Source organism: Meles meles, chromosome 8 (genome assembly GCF_922984935.1).
Source record: "Meles meles chromosome 8, mMelMel3.1 paternal haplotype, whole genome shotgun sequence".
Taxonomy (NCBI): domain Eukaryota; kingdom Metazoa; phylum Chordata; class Mammalia; order Carnivora; family Mustelidae; genus Meles; species Meles meles.
In genome coordinates this window covers 79,983,844-80,005,547 of record NC_060073.1, presented here as the reverse complement: position 1 = coordinate 80,005,547, position 21,704 = coordinate 79,983,844, and the positions used below count along the sequence as shown (strand labels likewise).

Genomic DNA, 21,704 nt, shown 5'->3' with positions numbered 1-21,704 from the left:
AGCTGGGAAGCAGGAGGGGGCGAGGAGGGCTGCAGGTGGTGTCAATGGGTGACTTTAAGCCCGGCGCTGTATGACCACTCTGGATGGCCCCGGATTTACTACCTACGGCAGTAAAACTGTGTTAAGTGACCACACGTAAGGGAGTCAGTCCCCCTCGAGAGAGAGGCAGGCAGGCCAATCCGTGCTTAGTGGCATATTGTCCCCGTTTCTTCCTCGCCAAGCACGCGCGGACAATCCCTAATCAGAAAGCATGTGATTTTGGCTTTGGAAATTACAGAAGCTGTGGGCCCTTCATCAAGGGCTTTCTTCCCTTGGTTCCTGCCAGCTGGGTGGGAGCAAGTACCACGACACCTACTGAATTTTATGTATTTGGCGGAGAGGAAGGAGCCTCGAGCCACATGACATTTCAGGACTCGTCTCCCGTGACATCCGCCCCGAAGAGAAGGCAAGAAATGGGACAAGACACATTTTTCATTAGCGAGAGTTTTATTGGGGTGGATGCAAGCCCTGCAGAACGAAAACATTGTTTCCACATTCTCTACAGACAGGGGCAGCCTTGGATCCCTCCTTAAAGGGAAGTCAGAATGCAGAACTTGGACGGGTGACTTGTGGAAATGGAAAACATCCTAGTGAGAACCACCGAACCTCAGAGCTTTCAAGACTCTTGTCCTTTTCTTAAGGGTCATTTTCTAACGCCGTGATCTGCTGTCACCCTTTGATCTTTGTGGAAGAGCGAGTGAGTGTCCTTCCCGAATGACACAGCGGAAAAGAGCCCATGTATTTTTCTTTAAAATTTTGTGAAGATGTTTAGTCATTCGAAAGAATTTAAAGTATGCCTCGAGCACCTCTCCACAGAACCGTGAGACTGTAACAGTGGTACTTTTAAAAAAGCCAACTTGTTAAAGAGGAACGGGCGGCATCAGCTTTTGTAGGGAACACTCGTGACCCTGTCGAATTCTACAAGGCTTTTCCTCCTCTGGGGGGCAGGGGGGGGGGCAGGGGAAAGCACTCACTGCATGAGAAACTATATTAACTTTCAAGAACTTGAACAATCACGGATCAAACCGCATGCTTTAAGTAACAAAGTGTTTTTTACAACTAAGAAGAGAGCCCCCAAACACAATACATTTCATTTCAAGCAGGCCGAACAAACCAAGGGTGAATTAACATCTATTATGCTCCGCAAAGGACACACTATCCTCTTTGCAGCCCTTTTTCGGGGCTTCACATTACTTGTGAAAAATACGGCCCCGGTCAACGATGGCCCAGAAGGGCCATTTCATCTCCGCGCCCTCATCTGAAACCCCAATCAACGCTAACTGCACATTTCAATCATCGTTCCTTTTCAAGAGGTTGTTCTGGGAAACGACAGAGATCGGGAGCATCAAAACTTCAATTTCACTAATCATGGCAGGGCAACGCTGCACTTGGACTGAATTTGGAGAGCGGCCACAAGAAGCAGCTAAGAACCGTCACTGCTTATTTGTGGGGCCATAGTAATTTTACACAAACATTCCCCTCTCCACAGGAGGCTGAGAGGGTCTCCCCTCTCCTTTCCTGCAGAGGACTGTGTGCCTTTTTGAATCAAATAACAGCTGCCAACAAACTCGAGTTCTCATAACTGTGTTCAGCGAATATTTACAGAATGCCTATTACAGGCCAGCCGCTGGTTTAGCTCACATCACAAGATCAACAACGCCCATCCTCGTAGATATTCTATTGATCCGGGACTGACAATAAGCAAAATAAACCAATACGAACACATTTTAAAAACGGGTGCAACACTCTGGCTGTGGGAGTGTCTGCCTGGCCATCTCCCGACCTTGGCTCATTCTTGGATAGGACACAGGCTCGGCTTCTACAGACGAAGCACGACCACGCAGTAAGACAGCCCAAGCAGCTGGAAGTTTCTAGCGTTTTCACAGCACAAAATAGGACAAAGCACCGTTCAAGTGTTAGGCTCACCGGCTCTCCATGCTGGAGAGGCTGAACGGGGTCAGTGGCAGCAGCCAGCTCGCCCCGGCCACTGTCATCCACCTGCCCTCTTCACTGGCTGTTCACCCGGACTCTGAACAATGAGATCCACCCCTCAGAAGGTACAGCCCCCTCAGAAGGGTGTAAACATGATTTTGCTACGTGGACACAGAGCAGATGTTGCTGGAAGCAGCTCTCTGGGAGGCCAAAGGGGCCCCCGCTGTGCACCGGGTAGACTGGTCTCCAACCCCTCGCCGTGTGCGCGCCCAAGGACAGCCCCTGGAGGTGCATTTAGTGTGTGTGCGCGTCACAAGAGAGGGTCTGTGCCTTTTGGGGTCAGTCACTCCCCGGAAGTTTGCAGAAGGTCTACACTGGAAGTCTCTGCCTGTCCTGGGGGAAAAGCAAACAGGTGGCTGGATGCTGCTCCCAGGATGATCGGTTCCAGTCCCAGCTGGTGCCTTTCTAGGAAGATGCGAGCTGGAAACAAAGTCAGTAGCCTTGGGGTACCCAGTTAGGATCTGTCGGTCCCTTCGTAGAAAGCAAGGAATGACTGTTCACCCTCCGGAAAGGGAACCCTCAGAAGTCGTCCTTTAAGCCAGCAAATCCCAGGGGATGGAAGAGTTCACTCTCCTGGTAACGCTTTTTCCCACGCCGGACTGTAGGGCTGGGCATCCACCTTGGCCTCTTAGCTCTACAGCAGTCATTCACGGGTAATTCCATGGCCACTGCAGGCTTGCCCTCCCCCTCCCCTGCAGAAGGCCAGTGGAGAAGGCCACTGGTAACGTGCGGAAGGCCAGTGGAGCTCTTCCTGTGCAAAAACACTCGGTTAGTGTTCTGTCCCAGCTTCACACCACAGGACCAGTGGCTGAAGAGCCTCTGGGAAAAACCAGAACTGGACTCTCAAGACCACCAACTCCAGGAGACAGGAAAACAAGATGGCATCTCCCGAGAACACAGAACAGCTGCTGGGAGCTTTCTGGAAGGGCCTTTACTGTGGCTACTCCTTTGTACCTGCCTCTGCCTTTGCTGCCTTTGACTAGGCTCTAAATTCCTCAAGGACGGGGAGTGGCCTTATTCATCCTATCCAACAGTCTGGGACGAGCACTACGAGCCTGGGACATCAGGACCTCCTGGGGCTCAGTGTGTCGCAACAGGGACAAGGAAGAGCAGGCAACAACTCCAGCCCCACCAACCGTGACAAAAGGGTTACAGGGCATAGGACTTAGAGAATTGCTGGTTTCCTGAAAAAAATGATCTATTTTACCACCTCAAAATACAAATTAGGGGCTGTCTATAGAGGAGATGAAGCTTTTGAGGGGAAAAGAAGTACATCCTAGAAAAATAGCTCAGAAATCTTTTCAAATTATAAAAAAAAAAGCCAGTGTGGGGAGCTGTGACGGAGCACTTGGACACAGTGATAGAAAAATGAAGGAAAGAGGAGTATTTAGGTTCCTGCAATTTCTAAGTCACATGAACTCAAAGGTAATAAATAGCACATAATAATTTAAAGCATGAATGCATCCTTGAGACTCGCCGTCAGCTTTCCATCTCAGACCCCATCACAGAAGGGCAACTAAAATCCACTTCTGTGAATATTCTGAAAAGAGAGTAGAATATTCTCAGAATATTCTGAGTAGCTTATATAACTTTTGTTTTTCAAACACTAATTAGATTAAGTAAACAACTCTTCCTAGGAGCCAATTGTAAACTTTGAGGTTCCTGAGGATTAGATTACTCACTTTAGTAATGTGTTAATTTCCTAAGAATAAAAACAGGGAGATCCACAAACGGAATTTTAAAGGGTTCTGTATAAAATGTAAACATAGTTTGGACCTATTTACATGGTTAGAACTGGGAAAGGTTTTTATATACTCCGAATCGGCCATAAATGTTTATGAAATGATGCTTGGGTGTGATACAGCTGTCTGTAACATTTATTCTTTCTCAGTGCTAGAACATCCTTCCCACATGGCCTCCGTTCTGACATCACAGGATTCTACATTAAAATGGATTTTTAAAAGATGTGCTTAAAATATAGATAAAATAAACCACAAAGCTGGTCTCATTCCAAGCACACCATATGGCCAATGTCATTTATACGTTCTGACCGTCATAAGCAAAATGTCCCTTTATTACTATTATTTTTAAGCATTCTGTGTTCTGTTCATTTGTTTACCATCCTGTTTCGAGTCTTTTGATAACAGAGGAAGGACCTACACAGAACCCCTTGGAAAATGGATTGAAATAACCTGCTCTGTCTGCCCAGATCTCCCCACGGCTCTGTGACAAGCATCCTCTCCCATACAGAAGTCACAGTTCTGCCTGGCTCACCACGTTTCCAGGGTGGAGTGGCATGATTTTGGTTTGCTGTGGCCAACGAGCAGCGGTGTGCTCAGAGCCCTGGGGGACAGGAACCCATGCCAGCACTGTCCCCAGAGGAGGACACCGCCAATAGCAAGTCTGCAACTGGCTGGTGCAGCGGTCGTTAGGGGCACAGAGGAGGTTCCTAGTAAAGCTGTACCCTGACAGGTGTTATCATTATTTCATATAACAAATCCAAAAAGCCTCCCAAAGTCCTTGCTGGTACCCCTGAGTCTTACTGCACATCCTTCCAGAAACGGGCTTCTTTGAGGCACAAACAGGTCTCTGAGTCTTGCTCTGATGAGCCTTCCCACCTTCCAGGTGATGGACACACACGTACACTTGCTGGGGCTGGTTTGCCCCCATGGTGCTGCTCATCAGAAGTTCATGAATCATGCTCCTACAGTGTTCTGGGGGCCGTCATTTTCCTTAGGGACTCAGTAAGGCACACTCAGAAGGACCAGCGGGGAATCTGGCAGCCGATACAAATCCCATGTCACAGAGGGTCACGGACCTCAAATCAGCAAGAAGAATCGAGAAGTCTCTGTCGAGCACTCGTCTCTCCGTTATTTACTTTAATATCACTGGGTGCGCTCGAATCTGTAAAAACAAAACATTTATGACAAAAAGCAAGAACCGACAGCATGAATTACCTTCTTGTCTATAAATCCCGTATTCTTTGCCTTACAAGGTTTTGCTTCTAAGCCACATTTCAAGGAACAATGAAGTTAGGTCAGGGCTCCAGTTCCATCAATGAACTCTGTATCTTTTGAGAGAGATGGAGGACAACGGGCTGAGGCCCAAAAGTACGGGGAAAAAGCCAGCAGCACAGGACAAGTGTATGCGAAAAGGACAGCACGGACGGATGCCTGGGGCAGAGACTGTGAGAGCGTGACCAAGCAGCAAGGACAGTCTGGAGAAAGCACAGTTTCCTCTGGACATCTGGGGTGGCACCGATTCTTCCCCTCTGTCTCCCAGTACTGAGGCACCCCAAGAGCTCCCCCTACCTTTGAGCTCTGTCATCGGGTCCCCCGGCTCCTCTGTCGTCATCTCCATGGGCTCCTGTTTCTTGCCATCCATGACATCCATCTTGATCATGCCAAGGTTGGTCAGGAGGACCATTGGGTCGATGCCCTGGCCACTGTTTTTAATATTCTCCAGCACCTTCAGACACCTGTAGGACTTGAGCTCACTTACGTTCTCCTCCAAGAAGAGGTTGTAGAGACTCAGGTCGTTGTATGCCTCCGATTTGAAATGCAGGACATCAAAGGTGGGCAGAATCTCATATACCCTGAGAACGTCCGTCTTCTGCCGGAATGGAACGAAGAGCGTGTAGATGACCACGGGGGCCAGTAGCACATAAACCACGAGGTTGATGAGGCTGAGCAGCTGGAAGACGCCGACGGCAATGAGCTTGCACTGAAAGCGATCGGGGATGGTGCTGTCGTTTCTCAGGATCCCAGACTTGATGCTACAGACAAACTCGTCAGACAGCGACGAGAGGCTGATGTAATAGCCTAGGTAGACGCTCGCAGACAGGACAATGGCGAGTGTCAGCAACCGGCAGCTGACGTACTTGATGGTCAAGTTCCTACAGTTCCTCTTTGTCTTCAGGTACTGCTCCACAATCGGGTACTTGAAGTGGCGTTCAGAGATCTCCCACAGACTGCAAACAGTAACAACGAAGGAATAAAAAAAGAATTTAAACCTTCGCGAAGAGCAGATATCAAAGACGTAAACATGCAGGGATAGTACCATGCTAAAAACCTCAAAACCCTTTTCTCCCTCCCTGCTTCACCTGTAACTTCGCTGGCGGATCAGGGAATAGAATCGGGTCCAAGTAAGAAGACAAGCTACCACAGAACACTCTCCCCCTGTTTTAAAGAAGGTCTGGTTAAACAGGTTCTATTTGAAAATTCTAAAAATGCCCGGCATCTGGTAAACACTCCACATGGACCGTTCTTATTCTAGTGTTTCTAAATCTGATTTAGATCTTCTCTGCTGTGCACAATGAAGTAGACTTTCCCGCCCAGGCGAGGGGCAGGAGGCGGACAGCTCCGTGAGTGCGGGGCTCAGGTTTGGGCCCGTCCGCCTGGGTGGGTCCCAGCTCTCTCGCGGAGAGCTGGAAGCCAGTGTTTTTTATTTGTGGAAGAGGGAGGCAGAAAATCAACGCAGTTAGTTGTAATGACGTTCTGAGGGTTGAGATAATGTACCCAGATAAAACACAGTCTCTGGGATAAAGTATTTTAAAAATGAGAGCTATTAATACAATTTCCCTTGCTGACAACAGGAACCAGAGGAAGAATGTGAAGAGACCAGGCGCTGCCTGCTCATTCCCCCACTTCTCTCTCTCTCTGGTTCTCTAAGCTCGGGAGGCCCATAATCCTCCTTGCTTCTCCATTGGTGCCAGCGAGTAGCTGGTGCCACCCCGTTACCCCAGCCTTTCAGAACACGAGACGGCGGCATTCCCCTCAACAAGGGAAGGCGTCTGGATGTGAGGACAGGTGCTGGCACAGGGAGGTGGGATGAGACTGGGGGCCAGCAAGTCTTCCCGGCTCCCACAGTGTGTCTGCAGGTGGATGACAGCCCCCCACCCCCTCCCCATCTACTACAGTGGGAACCCTAAGCCCAGATGGGCAGGAGGAGGACTGAGACCTCATACCCCAAAGCCCGCCAAGATACTTGCTGGGGGCTGAGTTACCTTTGTCCCATGTTCTCCTGAAAGCCTGGAACTGGGCTGGTACCATCCCTCACATCCTGGTCACACATGCTCTTAGCAGCTTGAATTGCGCGGTTGTAAACTTTGTCAAGTTCTTCCATGATGAACTTCAAATCTGAGCAAAGATGAGGGGCAGCTGCAAAACGCCAGAACAGGGAGGGCAGGTACAGGAGGATAGCCACCAGCAGCAGAATGTAGGGGAAAAACTGAAAAACAAGAGAGCCCATCAGGGGACCCGCAGAGCCCTCACTTCTGGAACCTAAGCGTACAAGTGCTGCTCGCCGTTTTCTCCTTCGGAGACCAATGTGCACGCTCACATCAAGCACAGATGGAAATCAGGCTCATTCCCTTGTAACTATTTAAGTCTAAACTCACCTGCCCAGGTAAGTAACATCACTTTTTTTAAATCCCCCTTCAATAGAGTTTGAATTAACTGGCAACTACACTAATCACAGAAGGGAACAAAAAAACCAAAATGACTTCCATGTCCTTTAGAGTAATCCCTTAATAAAACCCCTGTTAAGGAACAGGTAAATGTCACAGTGGCCTCTGCTGGATCTGGGGGGTTGTTTAATTTTCACTGCCATGGTTTTAGGAGGTCACTAATCTTAAAGCTCCCCCCATCCCAATCTGGGAAAATGACGTGGAAATGCCAACTTTGCCCAAACGTGTGAGAAAAATCATGGCCTCAGTGATCCAGTAATCACACCGTCAAACGGGGCATAAGCAGTTAAAATTCCCAGAATGCAGGATGGACCGTCTGTGCCGGGACAGAGCTGGGGACTGCCCAACACCCCCAGTGTGCACCTGAGCCATCTCAGGTCCAGACCAGCCGATCGCCATGGGCCACAGCCCCGCAGAGAGCAATTGGACACGGATGTACATGAGAAAGAAACAGGAGCGGAGTCTGGAGTCCAGGAGAGCACAGAGCACCCAGGAACCAGGGCCATTGGGAAAGCCTGAGAGCAGGCAAAGGAAGACCACAAACTAGTTAGCATGAATCTGAATTCAGATTCGTCTTTGTGTCCTTGGGTGCTGAGGTCACTGAGCCTCTGACTCTCAGGCTCCCGATCTCTGAAACGATCATGTAAGAGACATATCACGAAGATTAAGTTAACTTGTGTCAACTGTTTAGCGTGCTGCCCATGCGTGTGCATGTAAAATGCACAACACACCACCTAAGACCAACAGAAGGGCTACCTCGGGGACACATCATACCCTTGGTCCTCACAATGACCCTGCCAAGGCCTTTACTGATGGCTTCCCTTCACCAAGGGGAAGAAGAAGCCTAGAATGGTTCCTGGCCACAGAGCGCAAAGCCAGAGCCAGGGACAAAACAGGAAGCTGGACCTTTCTGAACCCAGAGCCGTGCCTTTTCCACAATACGCCATAGATTGTTTCACTTCTCTGGAAAACTTCTCCCCGTCTTTTGGACTGGTCTCTCCCGTCTCCTCAGAGGTGTAGCAGTGACGGCCTCGAAAGGACACAGATCTCCCAACCCCCATGTCTGGGAGCAGGCAGCAGACCCAGCACTGGGCCTCTTGCCACCAAGTCAGATGTACAGAAAAGTTGCAAAGACCGTACAGAGTGTTCTTGAATGACATGCATCTGGTGTTCCCACTGTTAACACTTTACATTTCCGGGGTCCACGTGTCAAGATGAAGAAGCCGTCATTAACTCAATTTCAGACTTGTACTTGGAATTCTCTAGCAGTCCCGTTATTGTCTTCTTTCTGCTCAAAGATCCAATTCAGGATCTGTCTGTTCATTTAGTTGTCATGTCTCCCTCGTCTCCTTGGTTCTGTGATAGTTTCTCGGGTCTTTCCTTGTTTTTCATGCAGAATAGTATTTTTTTTTTCTAAAGATTTTAAGTAATCTCTACAGCCAATGTAGAGCTTGAACTCACAACCCCAAGATCAAGAGTCACACCCTCCACCGACAGCCTGCCAAGCAGCCCAAGAATAGTCTCTTTAAATGTATAAAGTAATACCTACAAGTTCACCAAAGAAGTGGATAACTGAGTTACCGCAACATCAAAAAACAAATTTATGTGTTTATTGACATATGGTCTGACACCAACTTGAAGAAGTAAAAGGTCTCTGTACCAGAATCACAGATACCACTGACATCAGAGATTATTGTCTGCATGATACGTATTTTTCGATGTTAAATTTTAGTTAGAGATGCATTTTAAAAAAAAAATTCAAGCTGTCACATGTTTTCCTCTCCAGGTTCACAGCCTCCCGACACATTCCTGGAGGCCACACAGCACCAAGGTCCCCTCACCAACGCTTCCACCTCTGTCTGGGGTTCTGGCCTGGGATGGCTTTCTCCAAACCACGAACCCAGTCTGCAGGGGCCCACTGCACTGTGACACGCACAAGAGGCTGAGATCCAGTGAACTCTGGCCATGTCACTCATAGCTGGCTGTGGTGAGAAGCTCGTATTCTGAAGGGCGCCCATTTGCACCGTGTGTAACGGCATTGGTTCTGCTCCTACAAGGAAGCCAGGCATTTTCTTGGGGAGCTGCAGGGGAAGGGCTATTTCTAATTTGGGGCTGTGGGATACCTTTACAAGTCTCTTTTGTCTCAAAGTTATTTGAATTGCAGAATTTTTACCTCAAGCTGTTCTTCTGGATGAAAAAGTGACTGTTCACAGTCTGTGGCACTTTTTCCAATAGGCCCGTGTGGAGCAATAATTAGTACCGATGACTAGATCGGCACAGCTCATGGTAATTGGAAAAATGAGTGTTCAAAGCTATTACATATTGGGGGTTCGCTTTCTCCTTGGATACCCTGTTACCTTGATCACCTCTGCAAGGAATGCACTGAATAACGCCCCATTTCTCGGTTGTCTGCACAGTTAATCCTCTTGTTTTTCATCCAAAACAAAAATGTGACTTTCAGTGACTCAGCAACAAGGTGGAATTAAAATCAATTCAATTGGAAACAGGAATCCAAAAAAACATTAAAATCCTTTTGTCCACATACAGAACATAGGAAAATTGCCAAACTTTAGGAGTGCACCTGCTGGATGGGAATGGCTTTGCTTGTGAGCTCCATCTGCTCCAAATGAGGTCTGAGACACCCGGCATCTCTCAAAGTCACGGCTGTCATATCAGCACTGGCTCTTCCGTGATGGCGAAGCTTCTCAAAGCCCGGTAGAACCAAACGGCAGCACAATTTCCAGTCTGTTTGCCTTCGAAGTTTCTTCAAAGTGTTGTTTCTGGAAGGGGTTGCAGTTCGGACAGCAGAACTTCCAGATGGAAGGAAGCCTGGAGGGGCTCTGGTACAACCTCCCTCCACATTCCAATCCCCTCTGCCTTGTGGAAGGTGAAGACACGTCCACTTAGGCCCGAACAGCTCCCCTGAAATGTACGTAGTCACGGCCAATGGCACTAAATGCACAGGGGTAAATCCATTTCAAATCATCCGGGCTGGGGAACCTGGCTGGCTCAGACAGTGGAGCATGCCACGCTTGATCCCGGGGTTAGGAGTCTGAGCCCCATGTGGGAATGGAGATTACTTAAAAAAATAAAATCTTAGGGCGCCTGGGTGGCTCAGTGGGTTAAAGCCTCTGCCTTCGGCTCAGGTCATGATCCCAGGGTTCTGGGATCAAGCCCCGCATTGGGCTCTCTGCTCATTAGGGAGCCTGCTTCCCTTCTTCTCTCTCTGCCTGCCTCTCTGCCTACCTGTGATCTCTCTCTGTCAAATAAATAAGTAAAATCTTAAAAAAAAAAAAATCTTAAAACAAAGAAAAAACCCATCTGGGCAGGCAGCTGGGCCAGGTAGGAATACCAGCTAATAATTAAATGATCAAAATATTAAAGCGACAGGCACTAAATATGTTGGTCCTTAAGTACTGAGCGATGAGAAGTGTCCTTGGGAAGGTCAAGGAAGGCCTTACAAAGAGATGACACCTGAACTAGGTCTTCAAGGACAGTGAGGCAACGAGAACATACAAGAATGCCATTCATACATTAAAACTCCACTCAAATCTCCCCTTTTTTGTGGCCCTTTGGACGCACTCTCTCTGCTACATGGAATTCTCTCTCCTTTTCCGCCCAGTGAATTCCTACCCATCCAGGGCACCAAAGCAAAGGAGCAAGCCCAGGATGAGGACGCAGTAAGAGCGGAGGCTGGAAGGGCGCACTGGGTTGAAGGGTGCCCCCTCCCCCGTGAAAACATACACCCGGAACCTCAGAACATGACCTTGTTGGGAAATACGCCGGAGCTTGCCGGTCACCGCCAGAAACGAGAAGAGAGGCACACAGTTCTCTCCCTGAGCCCCCAAGAAGGAACCCGCCGTGCTGACACCTTCATTTCCAACTCCTGGCCTCCAAAAATAGGAGCGAATGAATTTGTTGTGCCAAGCCACGGAGGGGGTGGTGGTGATTTGTTACAGCAGCCCTAGGAGCTCATTTCAGGAGGAAGCAGGAACTAAATTACGAAGCCCTCGGCTTCCCCATTACAGGTGGTGGGAAGTCACCAGCGGAGCATGGTGAAAACTTCCTTGAGAGATTCCTACAAGCCGTGGAGAAGGGAACCCACTGGAGAGGAGGGAGACAAGGCCGGAGGTCTCGGCGGCAGAGTGGCGGGGAGGGCCATGCGCTGGACTAAGGCAGCAGCGGTGCGGACAAGGGGGAGACCGAGGCAAGAGCCACAGACAGCGAGAAGCAGACACTGCAGTGCCCCCGTGGAAGGGATGGATGGGAAAGGGAAGAACAGAGGCTAATTCGGGGTTTCTGGCTTATGCAAGGGTGTGGGTGGTAGTACCCTTGGCTGAAGTGAAGAAACAAGAAACAGATTCCAAGCAGAGGGGAGTGAGGTGGGAAGCGGATCGGAGAAGATGAGAAATTGTGAACGTAAGACTCCCATACTCAAGAACTCACATCCTAGCGGAGATGTGCAGCAGGCAGCTGAAAATAAAGGGGGGAAATCCAGCTGATCTTACCGTTCAGGACTGTGTAGCACACGGAGATGGGCGGAACCAAGAACACCTGAGCTCATCCAAGGAGAATGCGTAGGAGGGGCTGAGAGGGGCAGGGAGGGATGCGGGATCCTGACGTGAGGGTTGGGCAAAAAGAGAACCCTAGGGGTGCCTGGGTGGCTCAGTCGTTAAGCGTCTGCCTTTGGCTCAGGTCATGATCCCAGGGTCCTGGGATGGAGCCCCATGTCGGGCTCCCCACTTGGAGGGGAGTCTGCTTCCCCCTCTCCCCACTTGTGCTCACTCTCTCTCTGACAGTCAAAAAAATTAAATCTTTTAAAAAAATAAAAATACAAAAAAAAAAAAATACACACGGCAGATGTCTCCTTTTGGCCTCATGTTGTTCAGACCATAACTTGCTTTAAAGATAATCCCAGATTTGGGAAGTCTCAAGTGAAGGGCTACACAGAAAGGCTAGCGCAACCACGAGCAGCTTACAGAGGACAGAGAGGAAAGGTGGGTACTCCATCCTACTCTGCACTCAAGGGAAGTCACCCAGGGTAGCAGGCTTCATGACTCGAGACATTGGGGGAGGGTCCCGGCACCAGGAGAGACTTAGAAAAGAGAAGATGGTAAGCCAAGCATTTACGTGTGGAAGCAGAAAGAGAGTCCTGAAGGCAGAATTAGAACCAAGTGACGAGGAAGGAAGGACAAACGTTCCCGAAGATCTAGACAAAAATGGAACAAACTGTTTGGGAAGCAGGGAGTTAGTTCCCTTCCAGCGAATCATCCGGGAGGGCTTTAGAATTCTCCATCAGGGGTGGGCAAAGGTTCTCCTGCAAACAGCCAGACAGTAAATGTCTGTGAGCCACAGGACCCCTGGCGTGCATGTGAGAGCAGACGCAGGGAACATGTGAAGGAACAGGCATGGCCTCGCGCCAAGAAAACTATTCGCAGAAATAGGTGATGGAGGGGCTGGGTTTGGTGGAAGCACGTACATCCGAGTCTGTCAACCCGTTGCTCTGGATCCTTGCTTGTCAGAGAGTGGTCCAAAGAGTACAACTGCAGGATCATCTGGGCCCTTGTCAGGAAGAACGCAGGCCACGCCAGACCTACCGGAGCAGAGCCTACATCTCCACAAGGTCCCAGATGACTAACATGCACACACAATTTGCGAAACCCAGGTCCAAGTGAGTGGTACCCACCTGGGAGCCCGAGGCAAACCAGCAGCATCAGCAACTCCTGGAAGACGTAAGAAAACCAGATTCCTGGCCCTCCAGATCTGGGATTTTCACAAACCCCTGCCCCTCCAGGGTAATGCTAAGGTATGGAAACCTCTGGTCTGGGAGTCTCCGTGGATCCCTCCAAACTAAGTTTCACTAAATCCACTTAAATAAAGATTTGTCCGTTTTATTAATTTTATTTTCTTATTCTGCGGCTTTTTTGTTGCAGTCAAAACCTTGCTTTCTTGTTTCAGAAAAGAAAAAGCTTGCCTAGCCGCTGCCTACATTAAGCTCTTGAACAAAGAACAGAATGCTAAAAGGGAAAAAAAAAAAAAAGGCCCATTATCAAAGAGTCCTTGAGCACCACCTGCCGGTGCCCCTGACTGCACACACATTTCTACAAAAGCCGTTCCTTGGAGCTACTGGAAGCTGGGTGAGTGGAGGAGGAAGAGGAAGAGAAGAGTGAAGAAGTAGCTGGGGGGAATCACGGCATTCCTTATACTGGGACCACAAACTCCACATGGATGTACACTTAAATACTCCAGTGGGTAACTTCTTTCGGGGGAGTTTTGGCCCCTTCGGGGCAGGTCTGGTGTCGGCACTGACTTGAGGAGTGTTCTCATAAACCCTGGGCCTCCAGCGCCCTCCCCCTGGCCTTGGGAGGCTCCCAGAGAATGAAGCCTGAGCAGGCCCTAGGAACTGCTTCATTTTCCCACCCTCCGCCCGCAACAGACGTGTTCTGAGCCCCTGCCACGGGCGGTGCCCTGTCCCAGGCGCCCGCTGCCGCATGAGACGCAGGAACCTGCAGGCTTAGCAAAACATCCCTTCAGTAGAATTCGGGCAAGTATGTGCTACCTCCCACGGCTGTTCTGGGAACAGCACAGGCTGCTCTGGGAACGCACAACAGAGAGACCAGAGTGCGGGGAGCTCACATTCTGCTCAGCCAGTGCCCCATTTTTGGGATGTGCCCGCCTGGAGGCACGTTATGCAGTCTGCTGTCCATGCAGTGGCCTCCGGGCCTTAGTCCTGGAGCTTCATGTTGACCCCGCCAGGCCCTGGAAGTGACTGGACTTGGCAACAACTCTCAGTCGGGAGGTTCAGAGGAAGCTTCCAGGCAGACAGAGTAACCCATTAGGAGGTGGCTGGATTAGAGGGGAGGGGGCTTCTGGGGGTCGGATCTGGAGCTCCGGAGGGGTAGGGGTTGCCGATGAAGACCCGGGTGCTGATGGCAGAGGGGAGGAAGCCGAGACAGATGCCAGGTGAGATGATCCAGGGAAGGGGGCGGTGTCACAATGGGAGGGGCCAAGGATAGAGGCCCGGGGTAGCCCCAACTTCTCAGTGATGGGCAAAGGAAAAGCAGTCCGCCAACGAGACCCTGCCCCAAGAGTCGGGAGCATTTCTGCAGAACGAGGGCATGGTCCGCAGGACTGCACCGCTGAGAGCAGTCAGGTGGGACGAGCCCCAGGAGGCAGGCATTTACGCGGCATCACAGAGTTGCTGGGGACGTGGGGAGAGCGCTTTAGATGACAGATGTGCCAAAACGAACTCGGAGTGCGGTGGCCATGGGAGTGGAGGACACGTGGAAAGGGGGTAAGTCCTCAGGGAGCGGACAGAGGGTAGTGTGTCACAGGCATCATCCGGGAGGACAGAGCTCCCGTGGGATGGAAATGTCTGTGAGCCACCTCCGGAGCTGTGAACGACTGAGGACTAACTGGGCGCGTGATAGCGGGGGAGGCGGGGATGACACAGCCAGATGCCCAGAACAGCTGGGAGCTGGGCTTCTGCGTGAAGGAAGCCCAGCTAGGGTGAAGCCCTAGGAGTGAAGCCGTGCGGAGAAGACACACACCTTTGTGCCTGTCCCAAACCAAGGGGCCCCCCTCTGCACCACTCTGCTACCAGAAAATCCTTTCTGTGTAGAGCTGAGGCTCACCAGGTGAGCCTGGGGGCAGCGTGCAGACTTCTGAAGCCACACTTGGCAATCAAGAGTCCGGCCGAATGCAGAGAGGCCGGAAGAAAACCACTGGGAAGAACTCTGGAAACTTGGGGTGGAATCCAACAGCCCTGTGTCCAGGTGTATGCTTGCAAGACCCGTGGGCAAGGGCTCGTGCTGATGCCTGTCCACCCACGTCTGTGCAGCATCACGGCACACAAGACGGGGTCGACACACGTGATGGAGTCTGACTCAGCCTTAGAAAGGGAGGGAGTTGCGACAACAAGGTGAGAAGGGTCGTGAAAACATTATGCAGAGTGAGATAAGCCAGACGTCAAAGGACCCATCTCCTACAACTGCAGCTACAGGAGGGCCTGGAAGGGCAGACAGCACACAGCAGGACAGTGGGGGCTGGGAGTTTCAGTTTGGGAAGGCGAGAAGGGTCAGACAGATCTTGGCAATGAGCGTACTTCACGCCGCGCAGCTGCACACCTGAGAATGGCTAGGAAGGTAAATTTCACGCGGTGTGAACTTTGTCACCACTAAACGAAAACACCGGAAGAGGAAATCATAATGAAAACAAAGCAGCTAGAATTGCGCAGTCTGGCCGGGCCAGTACCACCACGTGGATGTGCACGTCTACCCTCGGTTTCGGCTCTCCTCCCGCCTGGCTGCAGCCCTAGCTTCTGCGACAACCTGTATCAGTCCCCAGGGCTGCTATGACCAGGGCCCACACGCCGGGCAGTTTAAATAATGCTTTCCCTCCGAGTTCGGGTGGTTGCATGCCTAAAACCAAGATGTGGGCAGGTCCGGGCTTCCGCCAGTTCCGCGAGCGGAGGACTCTTTTGGCCTCGTGCACGTTCTGCTCGAGCCTCTGTGTCACATGCCGTCTTGTCCCCAGCACCTCAGATCTCCTCCCTCTGTGTCTGCAAACAGATTTCCTTCTGTTATGAAGGCACCAGTCACAGTGGACAGTCACCTGTCCCAACTCTGGTAGGACCTCACCTTAACTAATTCTACTTGCAACAACCCTGTTCCCACAAAAGGTCCCATTGGAGGGGTACAGGTGTTAGGACATCAAAACATCTTTTAAGGGATACAATTCAACACGCGACACCACCCAAATGAAGATGCGGTATTCTTGGACATTGGCTATTTTTTAAACGACTCCTGAAATTATACGTGAAAATCTGGACGAGGATTTGAGGCTCCGGATGAAGTTAGCTGCCTCTGGAGAAGACTTATTTCTGCTGCTGGCTGGCGGGCAGACTAGAGGCACTGACAATCCCCCTATCTCCTCATTCCATCAGTACTGAAATGATTCAAATCAGGACTCTAGTCCCCATGAGGGCTGGTCTAATTCAAAATCATTCTTTACTCCCCAGGTACGGACTTTTGAGCCTGGGGTGTTTTCCAGGGTCCTTCCAACTTGGCTGGTCCCACCTCTAATTTTCTGCACCCAACCCTGTGAATCTGGAAAGATCTCTCTGCCAAACTTCCATCCAAATAAGCTGGACTACCACCACCAGAAAGAGAGCCACTCAGCCTCTCACCGGCACTGGAGACAGAAGGCTTGGCTGCCCCTGCTGCTGTATATGGTTTCTGCCTCTCTACTGCAGGGGCAGGGGACAGCCAGGGACCTGACTCTGGTCTTAGAGCTGGCAACTAATCCTGAGTCCCCAGCTTGCTCTCTCTAGGTGCTCTTCACCTTACACTGCAGCAAAATCCTTGAGTTTCTTCCTGCTCTAAAAGTTTCACAGTCCCTACCATCCCTGCCAGCACTTACACCGGAAAGCCAGATTATACATTCTTCTTCTGTGGTTCCATTAATGTCCAGCCCAGTGACAAATTACAAACTCCCTTCTCCCAAGAGCATCACAACAAAGGGACCTAAGCCATAACTGCATGGAACTATGCCCATTCATATCGTTATTGGTTGGCCTGGCTACTACACATGCAGAGTTGACAGGGACCCAATGGGATGCCAAGGCTAAAAGTCAAGGAGAAAAGCCCAAGCCCAGAGAAGAAAGGAGTCATTGTAGGGCATCACTGTGCCCGAGAGCATGCAATAAATAAGCAGGGGAAGAGGCCTGAGTCATAGTAAAGGACTTAAACTGCTCATTTTTAGAAAGAAGGATGCTGTGTGTTCAACAATAGATCAAGGCTGGAGTGAGTTAAACGTCAGCCTGTGGCTTTTCAGAAAGTAAAACAGCATGCATTCATCAATGGAGGAGAAAGCAGAAGAAACACCCATCTTCTGTTTGTTTTCAGGACGGACAAAAAACCAGCAATTGAAAATAATGACAGGCAGACGCATGATCCTACTTCTGTAAGCACAGAGAAGACCTAATGCAGCCACTCCCTTATACAGAGAATGTTTGGCTGCACAAACCCACAGACTTTGGCTCAAGTTCCCCATGGCCCATCCTCTATGCACCTGTCTCCACCGCTCCCCCGCCATGGAGCTCTTATCTATACCTCTTCTCTGCAGGATGCCGGTGTCTCCCATGTAGTGTGCCTCCCCATCCTTGCAGTATCTGGACCCATCAGAGAGCAAAGCAATCTATCCCGAAGGCTGTGTTGCAGCCAACACCCTTGGAGGGAGCCTCTCCAGGCTTCCCGAAGTTCCAGCAGAACACACTGGCTGTACGTCAGCCCTTACTTTTGCCGGGAGACCCTGTGAGCAGTGAAAAGGCACCAGCCAAAGTCAGGTGCGAGCGTTACCTCTGCCCCATCTAATGCTGCCCACCCAGGCTCCACCAGGAGCCTACTCTGTGTCAGACACCACTGGGCAGTAAGGGTAGAAAGGAGACTAAGACATAAGAGGTGTCCCCTGGGACAGAGCTAAAATCCAAAGAGTGCCCCCGCATCCTCAGCTGCTAGCGAGGGTGCTGGACCAGGTCATCTCCGAGGTCTCTCTGGACTTGAAAGCACTCTGGCTGTCTGATCCGTGGGATGGCGCTGCGGGCTGGCCACAGTCTCTGCGTGGCCATGGACAAGTGTGGCCTCTCGGGGGCCCGTTCCCACATTGACAGAGCAAACAGGTAAGACTCGCACGTATCCGCAGTTACCTTATGCAGCCACAGCGGAAGGCGTCCGGAATCACCTTGCAAGGAGCCCTGCTGAACAGCAGCCCAGCAGTAGGAATCCACAAAGGCAGCCTGCCGCCACGAGAAGGAGCTTGGGGAGAAACAGCTTATCTGGGTACCTGAGAAGCAAAAACAGATGGTGCTAAATAAATGTGAGCGCAGGGTCTGGACCCGCCCCTCCACCCCAGCCCGCCCTGCCGTGTTAGCAGGCAGCGCCACGCCAGGCAAAGGTCACAGTGAAAACCCGGCGCGAAGTTCGCACTTGGGCTGCGTATCTGAGAGATTTTCGGCCGATACGGGTCATGAGGGCAGCTTGGGCTCTGCTGGGGAAGGCTTGGAAAGAAGTGAAACCACCATATAAAAAAGAAAAAATGGCCAGGAAAAGAACCAGGGCCCAAAGCGTTGCAGGGAGACATGTCCAGGACTGCTTGAATGCAGGTGAGGACCGAGAGAAGGGAGGGGTGACGGGGCAGGGGGAGGGGTAGGAGGCGGAGGGTTGGTCAGAAAATTGGACTAGCGGAGGAGCCCTTCAGAACAGAGAAGTCAGGGCTTCGAGCCTGACAAAGGGAAGGCCAAAGGAGCGTCTGGTGATGGGTCACTGGAGGGAAAATCAGTAGTTTTCTGCCTCCTCCAAGGAAAACGGCGGCATAGGCGAAACCACAGCCCGAGTGGGAGTGCGCAGCCCCGCACACAGGGGGACGGATGCGGGGTGGGTGGAGGGAGACATGTGGGGGAGCAGGGACGCGTAGGAGCGCAAGGCAGGTGCACTGACCCGCGACTCAGGCCCAGAGCAGCCGTGCCATCTTCCACACCCCGTGTGGCCAGAGAGATGCCAAGTGCTTGGGCTCTGCTGCTGGTTCTATTCAAACCCAGCCCTGCCAATCACAGCTGGGTGACCTCAGGTCACTTCACTTGCCCAAGCCAAGGCTCTCCAAACGGACACTGGCCTTCATGCCTGCGTTCTCCGTAGGCGGCCTGGTTCCCAGGAGTTGTTCAGTAAGCATTGCATTCTTCTGTATGAAGTAACTAGCGAGTGCTGCTATTGCTTGAAAAGTGGGGGGACGCCCACCCTAGACAGAGGGGAAAGAAGGGAAGGCACGTGGGTGGACTTCCCTTGTCTCTGGGACAGAAAAAGCCCCAAAGAGTCACCTCCCTCTGGGGAGGGGGAGGGCTTTATACTTGTGGCAGGAGAGGGCAGTAAGGGGGGGGGGGGGTGTTGTCCAGGGAGCAGAGTCTGATGGTGGAGGAGGTACAATGGGCCCAGAGCAGTCCCCCTTCATCGGGGACTTCTGTGCCCGGAGACACTGAGAAAGGACTTCTTAGGGGGCGCTTGGGTGGCTCAGTTGTTCAGTGTCTGCTTTCAGCTCAGATCATGATCCTGGTCCGGGATCGAGCCCCACATCCGGCTCCCTGCTCTGTGGGAAGCCTGCTTTCTCCTCTCCCACTCCCCCTGCTTGTGTTCCCTCTCTGTATCTCTCTCTCTCTGTCAAATAAATAAATAAAATCTTTAAAAAAAAAAAAAAAAGGAAAAGAAAGGACTTCTTGGCAAGAGGCCTTAGGGGAGATGGCTGTGAAAACTCACACCATCCGAAAGTGTCTGATAATCGGGTACATTCTTGCCAGCTGCGAATGGCTTAGACATGAGTTGGGGGTAGGTCCGGGATTTCCAGGACCTTTCAATTCTCATATCCCATTGAACTTCAGTTCTTGCATTTTATAAAAATAGATTAGCCGGAAAAGCGCAGAACCATGGGGCTGACTTCACAAAGCTCTTGTGTTAGCATGACTTTGCTAAATGCTGCCCACGCAGTCCCACGCACCAAGGCTGACCGAGCCCAGTGGCAGACACACAGGAGGCAACCCCAGGGTTATAAATGGATGGGCAACTGGCCCAGAGAAGAGTGTCCAAATGCTTGCTCATGAAAATGGGCAGTGCTAGTAGGAATTCAGGAAGATATGATCGTCCCGTGTAGCTATTAGGTACAGTCCTCGCCGTGCGCATAGCCAACACGTCGTAACATTCTTTCTACAGGAGAATGTGCAGCAAGTCCTATCTTGGGACTTCCCAAACCTACCCCAATGTGCTGGCAGAAAACGCCAAAGCATAAATAACTGAACTGTTTATACCAAAGTTTTTGCAAAAGAGGAAGAAAGAAAACATAACTTAGTCTAGAGAGACAGAAATTACGGCGGTGCTGAGCTCAAAAGTAAACGTTCTTTGTCTGCAATGGAAGGTCAGAAGAAAAGACGACAGACAGCTAATATTCACGGGACACTAAGCAGTCCTTAACTCACTGCCTCATTTCAACCTCACACTGAATCAGAGAGGGAGGGAGAACGCGATGCCTTCTCTTCCTTTCGCCCTCGATGAAACTGAAGCTCAAAGTCACCCCTACCCGAGCTAGTGACTGGTGATGGCAGAATTTTAATCCCTCAGTTTCTTAAGCCCTCCTCTCTGGGCCAGTTGCTCTAGCGAAGGCACACCGGGGAGGTCCCGGACCCAGCGTCTGTAGAAAAAGAGGTGGTTTGGGAAAGGGGTCCCTCCAAGTGAGCAGGAGGGGCAGAACTTTCTGGGAAGACTCAAGAACAAATCCAGGAAAGGACACAGATAAAGCCCTGAGGGGTATTTCTGGGCCAGCTGTCAGAAACAAAGGAAGCCCAGAGCCAGGCAGCAGCTGGAGCCAAACTGATGGGAGTAATTGGAAGGGCAGAGCAAGAGGGCCTGGGCTGTGCAGGCCCTGGGCAGCAGACCAGCCTGGCTTCCAGGCACACACCTGCCAGGTGCTCAGTGGCCGCCAGAGCCTAGGACACTGGGGACCTGTAACATCCTGACTCATCTCTCCAAACGTATTTCCACAACCTTCATCTCAATGAGTCTTCAAAATCATACATAAGCACCTAAGTATGGTGCTTTGTACATTTTCATACTGTGTCCAGTACAGAAAGCTCTGGCTCCAAAAGAAAAAATAAAAAAGGGCACTGAACCAAATTAATTCACCAGGTCTGTTTTCCACACCCAAGACAGGCTGCTTCTCTTTCTTTCTTTCTTTCTTTCTTTCTTTCTTTTTTAAGAGAGGGAGGTGGGGTGGGAGGGGCAGAGGGAGAGGGAAAGAAAGCATCCCAAGCAGGCCCAATGCCCAGTGAAGAGCCAGACATGGGGCTCGACCTCATGACCCCGAGATCATGACCAGAGCCAAAATCCAGAGTCGGACGCTTAACCAACTGAGCCACCCAGGTGCTCCCCAAACCCAGCTTTTTAAAAAGAACCCACCAAGGCTAACATTAGCTAAGATGGGGATAATCAAGTGTTATCTCGTCAATGAGTTCTGAGCCCCAAGGCACTACCCATCCCTGCTAGAAAGAGCAGAATGAGTGGTTTTCCCCTTCGGGGCCCAAAAAATTAGACAGAGGCCCTATCAGTGCACAACACCATCCCTAAATGGACAGGGAGAATAGCTCGTACCTAGCAACCTCTGGTCCAGG

The 21,704-nt window shown here is 50.9% G+C and overlaps 1 protein-coding gene across 1 annotated transcript in view; it reads right to left on the bottom strand.

Moving 5' to 3' along the window:
• Positions 1–474: 474 nt before the first annotated feature.
• PANX1 (pannexin 1) overlaps positions 475–21,704 on the bottom strand; it is a 45,948-nt gene continuing 24,718 nt past the window's right edge. Inside the window, exons 3-6 of the mRNA XM_046015592.1 lie at positions 18,204–18,340; positions 7,037–7,260; positions 5,343–6,001; positions 475–4,935 (exon numbers count right to left, since the gene is read on the bottom strand). Of these exons, the coding sequence (XP_045871548.1) occupies positions 4,856–4,935; positions 5,343–6,001; positions 7,037–7,260; positions 18,204–18,340 (1,100 nt within the window). The 3' untranslated portion in view covers positions 475–4,855. The remainder of the gene's footprint in view (positions 4,936–5,342; positions 6,002–7,036; positions 7,261–18,203; positions 18,341–21,704) is intronic.